The 19431-nt window shown below is 42.7% G+C and overlaps 1 protein-coding gene across 2 annotated transcripts in view; it reads right to left on the reverse strand.

Annotated features, from left to right (window-relative positions):
• Positions 1-19431, reverse strand: part of SLC2A13 (solute carrier family 2 member 13) — a 167032-nt gene that overhangs the window by 104382 nt on the left and 43219 nt on the right. For both annotated transcript variants that reach the window (XM_066591914.1, XM_066591913.1), the window contains exons 2-3: positions 15055-15214; positions 3047-3255 (exon numbers count right to left, since the gene is read on the reverse strand). In XM_066591914.1, the coding sequence (XP_066448011.1) occupies positions 3047-3255; positions 15055-15214 (369 nt within the window). The remainder of the gene's footprint in view (positions 1-3046; positions 3256-15054; positions 15215-19431) is intronic.

Here is a 19431-nt window from a genome sequence, read left to right on the forward strand (position 1 = left end):
TCCTCAGCTGCCGGGACTTGGCGCGTCTAGCCCATCTTCTCCCTGCACTGCTCTGGAGCCCTTTCAGCAGGTGGGGATTTAAAATCCCCGCCTGCTGAAAGGGCTGTATCTGATTGGCTGAGCATTCAGCCAATCACAGGCAGCTCTCAGCCATTCATTGAATGACAGCTGAGTGCTGCCTGTGATTGGTCACAGCACTCAGCCAATCACAGGCAGCACACCTGGCCATTCATAGAATTGAATAAATGGCCAAGCACTGACTGATTGGCTGAGGGCTGTGATCAATCACAGGCCGCACTCAGCTGTCATTCAAAGAAGTTGGCTGCGAGCTGCCTGTGATTGGCTGAAAGAGCTTCAGAGCAGTGCAGGGAGAAGACAGTGTAGACGCATCTGAGCTTCGGTAGCTGAGGAGAGGTGAGTATAATTTTTTTTTTATCTTTACCACATTTTAGGGATGATTTTCAGGGAAGGGCTTATCTTTAAAGCCCTTCCCCAAAAACCACTGCAAGGGTTGCTGGCAGCCCATTGCTTGCAATGGGGTTGCGGCAGCAGACGCAGACCCATTAAAAGGCAATAGGCACGGACCTGCATTCATGCGTGTTTGTGCACGTACGTGGGTGGGCACTTTTGTGCGCACCTATGTACGGCATACGCTCGTGTGAAGCCACCCTGAGGCATATTGTGTGCGGTTCTTCGTTCATGCTGCAGCCTTTACATGGGCCGATAAATTGTTCAGATTCCCGCATCCAGAGTACGAGCGATATCATTCAGTGTAAATGCATGCCCCTACAGAATGACAAATGAATTTGTTTGCTTCTTGTTCGTCCCTTAGTTTCTGCATGCAGAAAACTCAATGATGAATCGGTCAGCATAAACAGGCAGTATCACTATTTATTTACCTGTTTATTTTGAATGGAGGCAGATGGGCTGGAATGCTCTCCTGCCCGCTATGCTATTTTTTTTTTTACTGTGAACATTCCCATGAACGCTTATTTGCTAGACAACAGGACCAAGTTTAAAATAATCGATCAGCCAAACACTCAAACGCTTGTTCCTGAGCTGACTGTCGTTTAGACAAGCATAAAAACACTCTCTGGTCCGCTGCACATCTTCTCATGTAACCAGTTATTCAGTGGTAGGGGAACGAATTAACTATTGTGTTAATCTGTCATCTCCATAGAGCAGATAACCTACTCCTGAAATGGAGGGCATGAGCACTGTCCAGCATGCTTATTGTTGGTCAATGGTAATTAGCACAGCTAGATTATCCGCCCATGTGAAAGGGCCTTAAAGCTGAATGCACACGGGTGGAAATTCCAAGGCATGATTTCGCACAGAACTGCCATAGGATTGCATTAGTTTATGCAATCCTATGCAGACAGCCGCAATTTGACCACGTGAAAACTCGCACCGTAACAAAATCGTGTATGTCCTATTTCAGTGTGAGGCTCTGCACTGCGCATGTGTTACTGTGCGCCAGCCGGCACATCCACAGAGCAGAGCAAAGACGCCGGACAGGTTAGCCACAGGTCAATGCAGGGGAATGGGTCGCATCCTACTGCTAGAATCTCGCAGTCGGAATCCGACCCGGCCATCCGCATTCACCCTAAAGCTGAATAAAAGGCCTGCTGTGTCCAGCCAGTTCTGCCTATTCTCTGCCATGTTGAATAAATTCCTTATCAACATTATACATGATAAATAAATACTATAACTCTAAAGGCCCCTTTTTAAAAAGGGCTGGGTCATTTTTGTCCATCAGAACGACAATTATATTTTTTCATATTGCCATTCAGGAACTAATAACTTATTTATACCTTATTCTGCATCAATACAGAAATATGGGGTCTTGTTTTTTGGAAAGACATATTGTAGTTTGTACACGTGCCTTTAGTGTACAATTATAGGATAAAGGAAATCTGCACACAACATAGTTAGCTACTTACCCGAATGGATTAGACAAATTATTGGAATAGCAGTCACAGAATGCAGGCATCGGTGGTCAAGTGAAACATGCCTGAGTGGTGGTCGGTAATTTTTAGATTGTGAAGTCTCTACTACCCTATTCAGTGCATTATGGCATTGATGTGGACCATCTCTATCAGAGACGTGCGATATCATAATCCCTATATAGTTTGTCCGTTTCTTTGTTAATGACAAAATAGTAGTAGTAGTAGTAGTAGTAGTAGTAGTAGTAGTAGTAGTAGTATAGGGGGTAGCTCCCTTTAGGGTTTTCCACCTTTTTCCGAAGAAATTAGTCAGAGTAATAATGCACTTAAATGAAGGTTGCATTTTCATAGTGGATACCATAAACTGAAACAAATTGAAATTGCTTTCTAAAAATATACAGACACTGTTTATGGCATATTATTGGTCACCAGCCCTGGAAGTCACTTGTATAAGGGATCCCACTTGTACAGTAAAAATCAGACTTAATTGCAGCACAGAGTGTTAACCGTGAGATCAGAGATCTTTTGCCACTTATGATATATGTGAAATCCTGTATTTTACCTATATGACTTGTATGTATGGAAAGACTCCGTTTTGGACATTTGTTGCCTTTTTGCAAGCATCCGTGTCCAGATGCATTTTTGCCCTTACACAAAACCTTTTGTAGCTTGATAAACAGCATACTGCTTTCTGGAAGAGGCAAGGATATCAATTGTATTGGCATCCAAATGAAACTTTTCCCCACTACTAATTGTCAGATTGACCTTTTCTAACTTAACAGTGAGGCATGTTCTTTATTAGATAAAAAGCCTTGACACTGGAGTTTCCATAGGTCAATTTTCTGCTGTTATTCTGCTTCTTTCTAGCTTTCCAAACCTTTACCCTGGGTATTGTACATTGAAGATATTATGAAATCCTCTGCCAGTTGACAAAAGATGTGCAGATTGTGTTCGGTCATTAATGAATGTACAGTATATTGTGAAGTATCCACTGAGCAAAATAAATAAAAAGCGCTGCACCTGTATTTTGAATGAAGTAAACGCTAAATTACTTTTAGCAATTATAGAAAATTAATACAAAAAGAAAAAAAGGCCGTTACCTGCACCCACTTCCTTCTCTTCTTCATCAATGCTGTTCTTTATACTATCATACTCTTCATCAATGGTTTGAACTCCTCGGATTTGAGATAAAACTCTTCTTGCCTTTTGCGTTTGGCCTTTCTGAATAAGCCAACGTGGACTTTCTGGTAGAAAAAGAAAACCAAAGAACTGGAGTATAGCTGGGGCGGCTGAAAGGCCAAGCATGTATCTGTAAAATACAGAGGAAAACAATTAGAAAGCTGTATCTATAGGGTGATCAGAATTAAACTAGAAGCTTTGTAGCGAACAAACTATGGGGGAGAACCCAATGAAAGCTGGTGTGTATACCTTAGTGGGGTAGGAGGTTTAGATTTCTTGAAGGAAAAAAATGTACCTAATGTTGAGAATTTTTTGGTGCTTTACGTGAATGGTGTGGTGTGTACAGTAAATGCAGCTGGTGAAAGTATTCTGTCAATCTGTTATTAAGACCAGTAAAGTACAACTGCAGTACTAGGACTCTGAACACATCATGCTGGTTAAACATCATCAGCGAAGTGGTAACAAATTCATTGAACATGTGCAAGGAGCACACATTGAACCATATCTATAGGTTTTTCCTAACATGAGAAGTCATTGTACAGTAAACAATCTGGTCCCAAATCTAGCCAAAAATTGTGATGTACTCCTATATCTAAACACTTCTACAGCGCCAAATATTTCCCTAGTGGCAAACTTTGGTAAATTTTTTTTCTTCAAGATATCTTAGCTCCCAAACCCCACTGAGTATACGGATCATATTTTATTGGGTTTTGTCCCATGGCTTTGTCACTAAAGACCTTTAAACACCTCCAGTTTAATACTATAATTCAGCTGTTAAACTTCACATCTATCTATACTGGACATAACAGATCATAATTTATACCTTTATAGGTAATGTAGGTGAGCTTGTCCAATATTGGAGAGCCTCACATTTTACATAATAAATTAGAATATCAAAATAATAAATTGTCTTAACTGAGCATTATGATGGACAAAGTTAACTGATGACTCCGCTAAATCGATGGATGGATAGATAAACTGGCACCAAGAGGTTAGAAACAAATCATTCAAAAGAGGTTATCAACAGTTGATGGGTGGGAATCCACAGCTTGGCACCCCAGATAATCAGCTGCTTGCAGGCCACTGTGGCAGAGTACAGAGCCAAAAGCAGACAGCTCTGTACACTTTGCAGTGGGCCAGATTGGTATTGCAAGCACATCATTCCGAGTATGACTGCAATAGCAACCCAAGTCGTCCTCTTTTAAAAGCAACCTGTCATCATGTTTTAGTCTGTTAACTACTGTGTTTCCCCAAAAATAACACACTGTCTTATATTATTTTTTGCCCCAAAAAGGGCACAGTGGCTTATTTTCGGAGGGTGGGCCTTATACTCACCTGGTCCACGGCGTCCGGATTCCTCCCGATGGTCTCCGGTGGCGCTGCGGTAAACTTTGTCCTCGTCGTTTCACAGCAGAGCTTCTGCTGGTGATAAGGCTTTGAATACCCCGCCTCCAGCAAAGTGAGTGCTGTGATTGGCTTGTTGAGCTCAGAAGCTCAGCTGTGAGACAAGGAGGATGAAGTTTACCACAGCGCTGAGACCATCGGCATGCCACGGACCAGGTGAGTATTGATTTTTTTGGGGGGGGGGGCACTTTAGCTAGGTGCTATTTTCTGGGGAGGCTTTATATTTCAAGCCTCCCCTGAAAGCCCAATAGGTCTTACTATCGGGTAGGACCTATTTTTGGGGAAACCCGGTATGTTGTGAGACTCAAACGCGATGGAACCGGAAGCTGTGTTTGATAGTCATAGGGTCGCTTTTTCCTGAATGGTGTGCCCGAATAGTTCCTCCGCACATACAGCATTAGAGTGAGTATCCCAGTGAGTATCATCATAGCTCCCTGATGTTAGAGCCACATAACCGTTTATAGAGCTCAAACATGATAACAGGGTTCCCTTTAAGTTCTGTAAGTTGAAAGGCATGGCTTCCATGGAGACTTATTTTTCCAGCATATCCCACAGATGCTTGATTGGACTAAGATTTGGGGAATTCTGAGAATACTTACTGACACAAGGGCAGATACAAAGTACCAGTTCCTTGTACCATGCTGAAGGCAAAAGTGCTATAATGGGGAGTTAGCACGGGTGCAAAATACTGCTGAACAAGCACCCACACACCTACTATGCATAGGGGAGGACCAGGTTTGTATAGAGTACCAATACCATAAGTATGTGTTATGTCTCTGAATATGGCGATGCAAGAAAAAAAAAGTTTATATTAAAACTTTCTTTAGCGTGCAGAAGTAAATTGGGTGATATAGCTACATGAGGGCTTGTTTATTGCAGTAACCTGTATTTTTAGTGGTACAATTTTACAGACTGTAGAACTGTATTGAAAAATATTTTTTCTAAGAATCTCCAAGTGGGATGGAATGGGGGGAAAAAAAAGAAAAAAGGGTGTTTTTTTTGCTCTTTTCTTATTGGGGTGGGTGTTTTTATAGCCTACATGATGCTATAAAAATGGTAGGTAGTCTTATAAAAATGTTTAGTCGCCATCTTGTAACCTTCATAACTCTTGTGAATACTTAAGTACTTCTATAGGCATCCATAGGCAGGACATAAAAGGGAAAAAAAATATTTACTATAATCACCTTAAAAAAATATATTAAAAAGATTAGCATAATCTTTTTATACCCAGGAGTCAAATGGTAACAAGAGGGCATCCTTTACATTTAGAGGAAAGAAGGTTTCATCACCAACACAGAAGGGGGTTCTTTGCTGTAAGAGCAGTGAGATTATGAAACTCTCTGCCTGAGGAAGTGGTGATGGCAAAATCAATGGAGGAGTTTAAGAGGGGACTAGATGTCTTTATAGAGCGCTACAACATTGCAGGGTATAGACATTAAATAACCAGAGGGGTATTTTTGTTGTTCTGGGTTCTGGAGTCAGGTAGGACCTTTCAAATGTTGATCTATGGACTATTCTGACTGCCGTAATGGAATCGGGAAGGAATTTTTTTCCACCAAATGGGGTAAATTGGCATCTACCTCTTTGGGGTTTTTTTTGCCTTCCTATGGATCAACAAGCAGGGGGGGGGGGGGGGGGGGGGAAAACAGGCTGAGCTGGATGGATATTCGTCTTTTTTCAGCCTTGCATACTATGTTACTATGTAACTACAGGAAAAACTGAGCCACGGATAAGAATCCACAGAAGACACCAATTAGGTCATATACCCTCTAAAGTGTTGTCAAAAAGCCCAAGTGCAAAAAATAAGCCGTTCAAAAATATCACATATGGGAAATAATTTAATTGACAATGACAAGGTAAGGAAAAAGAAGACTTAAGGGGGTTTTCCGGGGAAAATACTATTGATGATTTATTTTCAAGCTAGGTCATCAATAGTTGATCGGTTGGGGTCCATTGCTTTGGACCACAACCAATCAGCTGATTATGGTGCTGTCAACAGGTGCACGATTACACAGGGGTAGGAGCAGAAGCAGTGGAAGTTTCTGCTCCGACCTCTATGTAGTTACTGGTGCTTGTAACTTCAACCGCGACTCTCAATGAAATCAACACAAGCCGTGCCTACAATAACAGCAGCTCACATTGATTTTAATGAGTCACACTTGCAGTTACAATTGCCGGCCACTACACAGAGGTCGGGGCGGAGACTTCTGCTGCTTCCACTCCAACCCCCGTGTAATTGCAGCGTCATCGTTGGGCAATAGTATTTTCCCTGAAAAACCCATTCAACCTGAATTAACAAGGATTCATCACACCACGGCGTCAGCTCTGACACTTACTTAGCCATTCCAAAACAAATAATTTTACTATCTTTCTTTAGCAGATGTAATTGTGTGCTTTAGGCCATCACCTTGTTGCATCATTCAATGTTTATTCTGCTAAAGGTCATAGATGACTGTTCTTCGATTATCCTGTAAAATGTTCTGATACACCTTAGGATTCATCTTTTCTTAATGATGGTAAAGCTTCTAGTCCCTGAGGCAGCAGAGCAGACCCAAAGCATGAAACTCAGTCCACCATGTTTCACAGTTGGGATGAAGTTCTGGCGTTTGTGTGCATTGTTCTTTTTCTCCAAACACACTGTTGTAGATTTGTGCCAAAAAGTTCCACTTTTTTCTCATCGGTCCATAAAACATTTTCCCAGAAGCATTGTAGAATATCTAAGTGGTCTCAGATAAATTTAAGATGAGGTATATTTTTTTTTTCTTTTAAAAAGGACAACGGGGGCTTCCATCGTAATGTATTTCCATGAACACCGTTCTTGTTCACGGTTTTTCTAAGGCTAGGGCTACGCAGACTTTGGCCACATGACCAAAGATTACTGTGTAATGCTGCATCATCGTACTGCCATTGAGCAGTGCAAGTTGCAGAGACTGAAACACCATGGTCCCAAAAAAATCCAACATGCTTGTACTTTGTGTCAAAGACAGAGGCATAACTCAAAGCTTCTGGGCCCTAACACAAAATCTGTAATAGGGCCCCCAAATATAATGCTTTATTAATAGTACCTGGGCTCCCTATATGGAGAAGAGATGCCTTATGGGCCTGGGTGCAACCGCATCTTCTGCATCCCTGGCTCAAGACAACCTGTGACTTACATTGCAACTCTGTTGAGTTCAATGGCAGTACGATGTCTCTGCACTACACTGCAATCTTTGGTCATGTGGCCAAAGTCACTGGGTAGCCCTAGTATTATACGAAGTTGCAATATGCCTGCATGGAAAAGCCCTTACCAATATTATCTGGGGGCCACACAAGAAATATCTAATCTATCTATCATACATTCTTCAACTCATATTGGTAAGGGCCTTGCCATGCAGGCATATTACAACTCGTATAATACGGAGCCCTAATATGACACCCATAAAGTCACTGCATTAGGCTTCTGCAGAATTTACAAAAACCTTTGTTGGTGTATCCACTATTAGTGGAGACAAACACACCCTTTCCACCCCCCCCAAATCAACCATACGTGTTAACCACTAAAGGCTGTTGTGCCAACATGTGCTTTCAGAATGCTGGGCTCAGGGCAAACCACTGATCGCTCCCCCTACTACCCTCAGCATCCTAAGAAACAGTTGATATTGCCAGTAAATGCTGCAAACCTAGCACTGTAAAGGGAGATATCAACTGAAATATCACTGCCAACCACCATATTTACCTATATACTAATAGAAAGATACAAAGGGCAGGTACAAACACCACTTCCCAGCAGAATACAGAGGCAGACTGATATAGGGACGCATTGCACAAGTACAAGATACTGATGAACAGTCACTCACATATCTACCACATATTGGGGGGGAGAGGCTGCTTAGTATAACTATAGTGGCCCAGTACATGCTTTCCTGGCCCCCTCCATAAATGTCATACATGTCTGTCTTATGTAGATGCTCTGTGCAAAACTTTCTTGTCATTCTTGCCTAAAGTCTGGGTCTGCCGTGTGGAGGTACTTTGTTTTATCTAATTCCAGTACTTTCCAAACTTGTCATTTGTGTCTTGTACTGCTGAAGTTTCAAGTAAAGTTATTTCCAGGCCCTGACCGTTCCCAGGAACTTGAGGTACTATACTACGGAATGGTGGCGTCACCCGTTACAAACTTCTGTCCTACTGTTTATTGGGCATCCCTATCCCAAGGGTGTTCTGAAGAGGCCCAGCGTTGCCTTGGCCTCGGCTGCGTGCGTCCCTCCGGGAGGGAGCGTGGTAAGTGCCGCCGTGATAAAGCAGCATCTTACCCCCCAGCTCCTCAGCGCATGCCATGTGTTTGGAATCACCCTACGGGACACTACATAATACTTGCACATACATAAGACATTTTGTTTGTAAACGTTAGTGTAATGAGGACCCTTGTCGTGGGCTTGCAAACTTATGTATTTTGGCCAAAATATTAACTAACAACGCTTATTTATCGCTTTTTTGCAGACATTGTTTGCCTTTAGATGCTGGGGAGCCTGGGATTTCAGTCGTGTGTGGCTCACTTGAGATGCAGGGCAAACCGCCGGGCTTAATAATATGTGGCATCATTAAAGGTTGTAAGCCTGTGTAGTGTATTATATGTATCAGTAGTGGGACTTGGCACCCTTTGTATGCCTTATCTATGTGCAAGTTTAATGCTACGCAGCCACCCCCCCCCCCCCCCCTATATCTGTAGGTGAAAGAGTGGCCGTTTATCAGTAAGTTGCACTTCTGCAATGCTCCTCCATATAGCAATCTGCCTCTGCATTCTGCCGGGAAGTGGAGTGGGTACCTACTACCATAGTATAGCTTTGTATTAGCATATTAGGTAAATATGTCCGCTGGCAGGGATATTCAAGCAATAGCTGCGACCACCTAGATGTTTCTCCTGCAGTAAAACCTGAAGGGAAATATATTATAACGAGACAAACATTCACATGAACAACCCTAATGCAATTACAAGGACAGTACTTGGTCCATGCATTCCAACCATAGATTGGGGGACCCGAGTGGAAGAATCCCCTTTGTGACGTTCATATACTCTAATATGGATGCCATCTTAGCACAACCCATTTAAGGGGAGTGACCTAAACAGAATATTGTCCATTCAAAACACAGGGCCTCAATAGAGTATAACTATTTGTATTACTTCTGCTAAAAACTGACATGCATGATAGGCTGTCTAGCCTGATGATAGGTAAAGTATGGCAGACAAACCATTTCTAAGTTTTCTTTTTCATGTTAACAGTCAAAAATAACTTTAATAGAAACATAGAAAAACTTGAAAAGAAATTGATAACAGAAAAAGATCACATGGTCCATCTAGTCTGCCCTTATATAAGCAACATTAACCCTTTCCAATCCTATTTGTCTCCTGGTTTTCCTAGGGGGCTTACTCTTTCTTCTGTTATACAACAGCGTTTTATGCTGGCTAAAGCCAGTACTGCATGAGGTGACATGTTTGATAGGTTCCGACAGCAGAGATGCTGGCAATATACAGTAAGACGGTCATCTTCCAACATCGGAGCTGTACAACCTTAAATCAAAACGTCTTCAGACGTCAGACAGTGGATTGGAAAAGGTTAAGGAGGTTGCCCCATCTCAGCGTTTCATGGACAAGATGATAAACCAATGGCCATTTTCGTTCACCTCTCCAGATGTTATGGAAGCAGCTGGGCCAGCAGATTTATGCAGTTCTGTAACTCCCACTGAAGTGAATGGGTGTTAGAGTAATAGTGCACTACACCTTTTCTGTAACACGCTGTACTATTCAGTTTACGTAACGCCTATTCACTTCAGTGGGAGTTACGGAAACAGCATAAAGCTGACGCCTTGGCCGTTTCCGTAACACCCGGCGAGATGGTCGGGGAAACAGCAATGTTTTTTTCATTTCATCCATGAAACGCTGGAATGGGAATACACCTTTAACTATGTTCTAATTGAGATTACTGTATTACTACTAACACTACAAAACATTTTTCAAAGCATATGTATATGGACTAGTTACTTTCAGAAATAAAAAAGGTCATTTTGTAAAACTCAGAAAACAGCCAGTAAAGACCGCACTTTTTATTAATGCATTTTTTTTAAAGAAGATTCATATGTATTTACGGTAACTTGCTTGTATGAACTGAGGATAGTCTGAGTGCCTTGGAAAGTCCAAGGTAAAGACTTTACATTTAGAATGCTACAAAAGAATACAAGGTTCCATAAAAATAAAGAGTTTCACAAACAGATATTTCAATGCCAAGGAAAATAAATGCAAGCCAAATAAATGAGTCACAAAGATTTCTGCTCATGGGTAGGCAGTTATCCATATTCATGTCTCATTTAAATAAATAGGATGTTTCGCCATATGACAAAGAGGTGTATTTAAATGCCACAGCAGGCATGCTGTTTATCACAATACATGGGTGTATTTGCCTTACTTCTGCTAGGTACAGTTTAGAAAGTTATAAAACTATATTTACCAATATTCTATGTAATAAACATTCAGAAAAACAAACTTCAATTCGGTTCTTATAAGTCCAGCTGCACACGACTGGGTCGGATTCAGAATGCGGGAGCCCACATTAGAATCCGACCCTGTGCCCAGCCAGCATCCACGGCAGACTATCGGACATGCGCAGTACAGTTTCTTTTTTTTTTCCCTTTTAAATCCCATCTTTTCTGCTTCGGTGCTAAGCAATGATGTGGAATCTGCGACCCTTCCGCAATTTTATTGCGGAAGGTCCGCGGGTCGGATGGCTTCCATTAGCTTCAATGGAAGCCATCCATGCAGAATCTACACAGTAAAAGAGCTTGCTGCGATCTTTCTTTGGCAAGCAGAAAACTCACAACTGATTTCTGCTCTTGTAGAGGAAAACACGTGTTGCAATAGCATGCTATGGGAGATATTTGCTGCAGAATCTGGAAGCGGACACCCGCTTCGGATTACGCAATGCTAAACTACCTGTATGCAAGGTAGATACCATGTCAAGAGTATCTTGACCTACATACCATGGAGGTATATGGAGTTATTCTATGTCAAAATGACACATGTGAGATTTCCCAAATTTGGTTCGGTCATTAAAGGGGTGGTCTCGCGAAACAAAGTGGGGGTATACACTTCCGTATGGCCATATTAATGCACTTTGTAATATACATCGTGCATTAAATATGAGCCATACAGAAGTTATTCCACTTACCTGCTCCGTTGCTAGCGTCCTCGTCTCCATGGTTCCGTCTAAATTCGCCGGCAGCTTGCTTTTTTAGACGCGCTTGCGCAGTCCGGTCTTCTCCATTCAGCACGAGCCGCTTCAGTGTGCTCCCCGCTACAGCTCTTCTGCGCATGCGCAGACGAGCTGTCACTGCTCGGGAGCGCGCTGGAGCGGCCATTCTGTACCTTTCTCTGTTAGAGGAAGGTGCAGAAACTGGAGCTGCCCAGCGGAGAAGCCCAGCCCAGCCCAGCAGCCCCGAGAAGCGTCCCAGGTAAGTGATGGGTCGGGGGGGGCTGCCGCTGCGCCGGGCTGCGCCGGGGGGGGGCTGGCGCCGGGGGAACTAGCGCTGGGCCGGGGGGGGGCTGGCGCTGCGCCGGGGGGCTGCCGCTGTGATGGGGGAACTAGCGCTAGGCCGGGGGGGCTGTCGCTGCGCCGGGGGGGCTGCCGCTGTGATGGGGGAACTAGCGCTAGGCCGGGGGGGGGCTGCCGCTGTGATGGGGGAACTAGCGCTAGGCCGGGGGGGGCTGTCGCTGCGCCGGGGGGGCTGCCGATGTGATGGGGGAACTAGCGCTAGGCCGGGGGGGCTGTCGCTGCGCCGGGGGGGGCTGTCGCTGTGATGGGGGAACTAGCGCTAGGCCGGGGGGGCTGCCGCTGTGATGGGGGAACTAGCGCTAGGCCGGGGGGGGGGCTGTCGCTGCGCCGGGGGGGCTGCCGATGTGATGGGGGAACTAGCGCTAGGCCGGGGGGGCTGTCGCTGCACCGGGGGGGGCTGCCGCTGTGATGGGGGGGGGGGGCTAGCGCCGGTTACCTTCTGCCTGGCGGTGGGTGACTGGTCGGCGGCTGCGGGGCGTCCGGTCGGCGGCTGCTTGGCGTCCGGTTGCCATGGAGACACAGCTGGCAGCGTCTCGGGAGCGCGCACGTCGGGCTGCAGCGAGCGACGGGGAAAGAGCCGGCGGCCATCTTGGGGAAACTTTTATAAGTTGCTGAAACGCTGGAACGGTAAGTAGAAACCAGCTAGGAAAGTAATTTACAGGGGGGCTTAGTAATGTATGTTTAATTAGGGGGACTGGGCAAAAAAAAAAAATCACTGCTTCCTCGAGACATCTCCTTTAAGGCACAAACAGGCTTGGTCACTAAGGGGTTAAACTAGATTAAATGCTATTTTTCATTAACAGAAGCACAGCCTAGTGTAAATTTATATTTTATTATACAGTTAAGTCTACCCAATGCCCCGATTTCAAGTGTCTTTGCCACTAGTTATTTTGGGCTCTTAAGGGCCACAACCATAATGTACAAACAAACGTTTAGAAAGCGGTTTCAGGGCACCAATTAGTTATTTGCTGAACAGTTCACGTCCTATAATAATGGGGAGAGCTGCAGAAACAATTGTGGGTTTCTCTACACAGAGAATCTCCCCCAAGAAGAAAATTGAAGAAAACTGTAAATAAAAAAAGGTTCTGCGCTCTTGAACTGTAAAGCATAAACCAGACTTCTCACAAAAAGTTCAAGAAAAAGAGATCGGCACTTACTCGAGAGCAGGGGGAATAAAGAATTGTATGTTATCCCGTTGATGCGGCTGGGACATGGTTTCTATTTGACACAAGGAGTCGACACTTCTAGGAGGGGGATTTCTGGACATCATATCCCCCACCCCTCCTCTCGAGTAAGTGCTGCTCTTTTTTTCTTGAACCTTTTGTGATAAGTCTGGTTTATGCTTTACAGTTCAAGTGCGCAGAACCTTTTTTATTTCCAATTTTCTTTAACAACCAAAATGCCTCTTGGAAGGGGAATTTTGGCTGCCCGTTTGCAAGATCTCGATCACGTGTACCAGAACTCGCGAGTATAAACATTTATTTGCCCTTTTGTATAAAGCGATAATCGTACACACATTAGCATGAACATTTTTTTCCTCTCCTACAGCACAGGGAGGCCACCAATACCCATCAGTTGTTGCTAGCTGGCTGTCTTTTCACCATAAAGCAAATAGAGTATGCAGGTCATAGATTCATGCAAACTGCATTGTTCTGGTTTAAACCAGCATTTTAAATGTTGTTGTCCTCTTACAAAGGCTATGTTCAGTTTCAATATTCGAAAAACGAATAGAGTGTTCAAAGGGAATCAAGCTGTGATTAATTGATCCCTTTCTTAAAGCCATGCTTATCTCTTAACTAATACACTTAAGAAATGGGAAAAGGTCCCCGGAATATCATGTGTTTTATGCTGAATAGTCTGGTAAGAGCTCAGATAAAGCAGCTGTCAATTCTGTGGATTACAAATAGGGAATATTGTTTGCGACATTAAGCTGGATTTGTGAAGTGAATTTCAGAAAACAATGTTGAAAAATCAAACAATTTAGACATCCTGAAATGATGAATAGATGTTCTCTTTAGAAGAAATGAAATCTATTACATTCACATTAAAAGTGCCATAAACCAGGAATTAATCATTTTGCTTCATGTCATATCAGGGGCTTGGGTTACACAGTAGGTGATTTACAGCTGTATTATGCAAACATTATTGGCTTGTGATTTCGGAACACTGCAGCTCCAGTAACATGCATCCCCATAAAAACTTGTAAAGTTGGCTGTAAAATTATTATACATACACACGCATATAAATGAATATCTATATTTGTACACACCCTTTTACTCACTAATTAGAACTTGCAACAGCTCACTTTAAATACACCTTTCATTCAAAGGACAGAAGTAAAAATAGCAATGGCAACGTTACGCAACTATTTCTAGAACCCATTTGTAGCTCGAGCTCCAGTGTATGGAACATGAGCTCTGTCTTTGTATACTAAAATAAAATATCTTAAAAATCAATTGTCTGCCTGGGCACAATTATTTCTATTCTAGGACTTACATTTATACGGCAGTCAGTAGACTTCTGAAGGACTTTTAGAAAAAGGCTGGTAACCTGACCACAACGTGCCATGATGATCTGGTGGTATGCAGTCATTTTCCATTCTGTAAGCACAGTAACTATATGAAAACATTCTGCATCTCTATTCAATCAGCTAGCTGACTCTTCACTATAATTTGCAACTGTATGGTAAGCCTACCAGGACAAGCCATGTAACTTCTGTTCGAGCATACTAATCACTGCAAGACCAGGGTCACCATCGGTCTATCATATCATGAAATCCAGATGATCCCTCAAGAGAATCCCTGCTGAAACTGATCAGAATCAAAGTAACGGCATGCAAGAGTAAAATGGCATTAACATTCACAAATATATTCACATTACTTGTGAAATTCAATATTAGAGAGAATTATTAACCTTTTGAGCAATTCTATTTCATTACGAACCTCCATCCATCTCTGGGAAGGTAACTAAAAGCACCATCCACAACTGCTGCAAAGAACTGTCCGCCTGTGATGAAGAGGGTGTTAATTGTGACCAATCTTCCTCTCAAATGCGGTGGTGCAGCTTCTGCAATGTATACTGGGACTGTCATAGATGCAATACCTAGTAGAAGAAAAATAGAAATTTAGGATAAAATTATAGCCTAATGTCTCAAAAGTACTGTATTTGTTTTAAATAGAAATCTTCATCAACAATGTCATTTATTTCTAACCACCTTAAGTAATATATAAACAGGGGTTGCAACATTCTGCTGGTGCAAAAAGTTGCAGAGTTTTAGCAATAAAATCTTAAACTAATTTTCTTATGTCAGTGAAATGTTACGATAAGGCTGGGGTCACACAGGGCAGATTTGCCGCGGTTTTGCCGCGGATTGCCGTTGCATATCCGCACTGCGGCAAAACCGCTGCGTTTGCAGTGCAATGCAGCACAAATGAGATTTGCCAAAAAGCTGTTCTGACAGGATGGATTTTTTCCGCACAGCCGCAGTGCGGAAATGCAACTGCATCGCGGTTTTAAAAGATGCAGCATGTTCATTCTTTGGTCATTTCCGCAGCGCTTTTTTGTCCATAGACCTCTATGGACGCAGCCAAAACCGCACCAAATACGCGACAAAAGTAAAAAAGCACTGCGGAAAAAAACGCTTGCGGATTTTTCCGCACGAAAATCCGCAAGCCCAAATTAACCTTTGAAGCAGTTTTGCCGCAGAAACAGTTCTTCTGCGTCAAAACCGCAATGGAAAAACCGCAGCAAAACCGCAACAAATCCGCCCTGTGTGACCCTAGCCTAAAGGTAGTTTGTCACCCAACTCTGAAGACTGGCTGTGCCCACTCAGGCAGTCACACTGAGTAACATTTGGCAAACACACATACTAGAGAATTTATTCTTTTAGTATAAATATAAGATGAATATAGTATGTACTGTAAATGAATAAACGTAAAACGGATTATAAATTATATTGTCAAGATTTACATACGCTGATTTTTAGATTGAGCTTGATATAGGCCCAATTGGTTTTCGAATGGATTGGAAGTTAGACACCTGTCTAATTTGACATCTTGAATGGTCCGATGGGGGGGGGGGGGGGGGGGGGGGGGGGGGAAACATAACCTCTTCAGCATATTTTAGGATAGGAGTTGTTGATGTTGGAAATTCTGTCATGTGTTAGATGCCATTTAAGCTAGAGTTTTCAGAACACTTTTATCCAACTTATAGCTTTGAGTCAGATACTTATGTCTTAAGCATTACCATTTGACATCCATTTCTCAAGTTTCTCTTTAAAAGCAGTAAAGTTACTTTTATTTGCTACTGTCATAATCATACTTACATGCAAAAAAATCGTAAGTTATTTTCACCACAGCATGAATGGCATAAAACTTAAAGCCAAAGAATGGTGCTAGTACATTAAATGGCACCATTAAAAATGCAACTAGTCTTGCAACAAAAGTAATTATAGCTCTTTGAAGGTGGCCAAAATCAACAACAGAAAATAGTTTGTGGGAAAGTGCTGATGTACAAACGTGGTCTTAACCCCTTCCCTCCCTTATGCCATGTGGATAGTGAGAGAGCATAAGGGATTTCACGTAGCCACCCTCCCACTGCAACAGAGGTGGTGCATTAGAGATGCGCCCCCCACCTGCTGTTAACCCCTTCTGTGATGCTATCAGGCTCTCACGATATAATTGCAGAGAGCCTGGGTGGTTGCCAAGGTAACAGGACGCCACCTACAGGATCTGTATTACCATTGCCAATGATTGCTGTAATAAGCGATAAGGCATTGCAGGAGAGAAGTCCTGCAATGCCTTATCATAGCGATCATAGGTGCTATGATGCAAGGCCCCCAGAGGGACACAAATTGTCTAAAAAAAAGATCAAAATAAATGCACAAAAAATAAAAATTGTAAAAAAAAAAAAAAAAAAGTTTTTGGGGCTTTTCTCATATTACCATAAAAAAATAACACGTATTTGGCATCATAGTGTCCATAATGACATGTACAATAAGTTGAACATGCTTTTTATCCTGCACAGCAAAAAGCTTAAAAAAAACGCTAAAAATGATGCAAAAATGCTAAATTCTGCATTTTGCCTCCCAAAAACACACAATAAAAGTAATAAAAAAAAAAAAACCTATGTACCCCAAAATGGTACCAATAAAAACTAAGCTTGTCTCACGAAAATAAGCCCTCACAGAGCTTCGTCCATGGGAAAAAAAATAAAAATAAAAAGTTATAGGACTTTAAATGCAGCGATTTAGAAAAGAAAAAAAAAAAAAAGAAGATTTCCAAAAAAAGGGTTTTTATTGCAGAAAAGTGGAAAAACCTAAAAAAAAAAATAAAAAAAATGGAATTTTGGTATAGTTGTAATTGTACCGACCCACGGAAAAAATGTATTGTGGCATTTATGCTGCATAATTAGCGCTTTAAAAAAAAGAATAAAATTTATGGCATAACTGATGCGTTCTCTCCCTGCGATCATAAAAAAAAATTAAAACTATTAAAAGTTTTACAATATAGTCTAAGTACCCAAAAATAGCACCAATAAAAACTACAGTTTGCCACGCGAAAAACAAGCCCTTATACGGCCATGTTGATGAAAAAATAAAAAAGTTATGGCTTTTGAAAAATGGAGATTAAAATCCGCCAAAAATCGTTGTGTCCTTGAGCCCAAAATAGGCCATGTCCTTAAGGGGTTAAAAAAACACACACACCACACACACACACACACACGTCCCTAGTGCCAGGTAATGCTTTACCTCTGTTGGCAGCTTGATTAGCCCTGGGGATTCTGACAAAGACATGATCTGTGGCTTCAGCTAGATTGCATTATCCTTTAGGAGCCTGGGGTTGTCTAAAACCCATTTATATCAGCATTACCCAAACTTCAGTTCTCACGCACCCCATCCCCCAAAAGGTCACTATTTGAGGATATCCTGTATGTAGAACACCCGTGGCAATGTCTGGTGCACTGACAATCACCGGTACAATACTGAAAATCTGAGCTGTTGGGGAGTGTCGAGGAATGCAGTTTGCGAAATACTAATCTATTTGATTAGCTATTCAGAGGCCCAAGCTGACTTACCACCCCATGTTTTAAATGGCTACTCTGCTTGGTTTAAATTGGCTAAGTTTACCGCCAGCTAAGCAAAACATATAACTGCCCTGCAAGGGTGTTTGCTGTTCATGTCATTGGCATGTTCTTCCAAGCAACAATGAACTACTGAGGGAAAGGCGAAGGCTAAGTGAATGAAGATGTTACATGCAGAGCCATGTAGGTCTGACTGGCAAGACACTGCCTCTTACTTTTGAATCCCTATGAGACCCATCTTCTGACTTTGCCGCAATACCAATGCACTTCCTACCATGTTAATCTGCTAACAGGTTTTATCTGTGTGTTCAAGTATTGAAAGGTATAGAAAGTAAACATCACACTTTCCTACAGCGCCATAACCTAAGTTAACAGGCAGTCGAAGTTGACATCCAAGATAGAACATGTATGGGACTATTTGTGATAAATCTGGTGACCAGGCAAACCACGGAAGTGAAGCAGTGTTGAGGAGACATTCCTGTGACACCCTTGCTGTGTGTGGCCGATCATTATCCTGCTGAAAAATGCCTCTTAGAAGGCATTTCTGCCATGAGAAGAACATGTGGCTGAAGGATGTCCTGAACATATCACTGAGCTGTCATTGTCCCTTGTGCCAGTAATAGGGGTGACCTAATAACTTGTATGCTATGGACCCCCACAGTCCATCACACCAGCAGTGGGGACAGTGTGCCGCTGCACAGCAAAGGCAGGATTGAGGCCCTCACTGTTTGTTCTCCAGACACAAACACAACCATCGTCGGTGCCCAAGCTAAACCTGGATTCATCACTGAAGACAACTTGGTTCCACTGCATGGCAGACCTGTTTTGTCATTCATAATACCACTGCAAATGGAAGCGAAGGTGGCCGAGTGTCAAAGGCAGTATATGTAATGGGTGCTGTGAGACAAAATGTCCTTCAACCAAGTGGTTGGAGATGTTTTGGACTGACACAGGGGCCTGTAACAATGGTGCCACCTGTCTCTGGATGGCGGACAATGGAACAGCTGGAACTGCTGGTGCTTGTTCGATGTTCAGACGATCATCTCCATTGATGGTCTGTCAAAGGCATCCTGATATGTGCCCTCACACATCCACTGGTCCCAACACCTCCTAACAGTCTGGTTAAAAAGACCCAGCTGGCAGGCAATTTGTCAATAAGACCAGCTTCTTGCATTCCAAGAATGCTCCTCCCACGCAAACTATGTAAACTAGATGTCGAAAAGGCATGGCTATGGGTC

This window comes from Eleutherodactylus coqui, chromosome 2 (assembly GCF_035609145.1).
Source record: "Eleutherodactylus coqui strain aEleCoq1 chromosome 2, aEleCoq1.hap1, whole genome shotgun sequence".
Taxonomy (NCBI): Eukaryota; Metazoa; Chordata; class Amphibia; order Anura; family Eleutherodactylidae; genus Eleutherodactylus; species Eleutherodactylus coqui.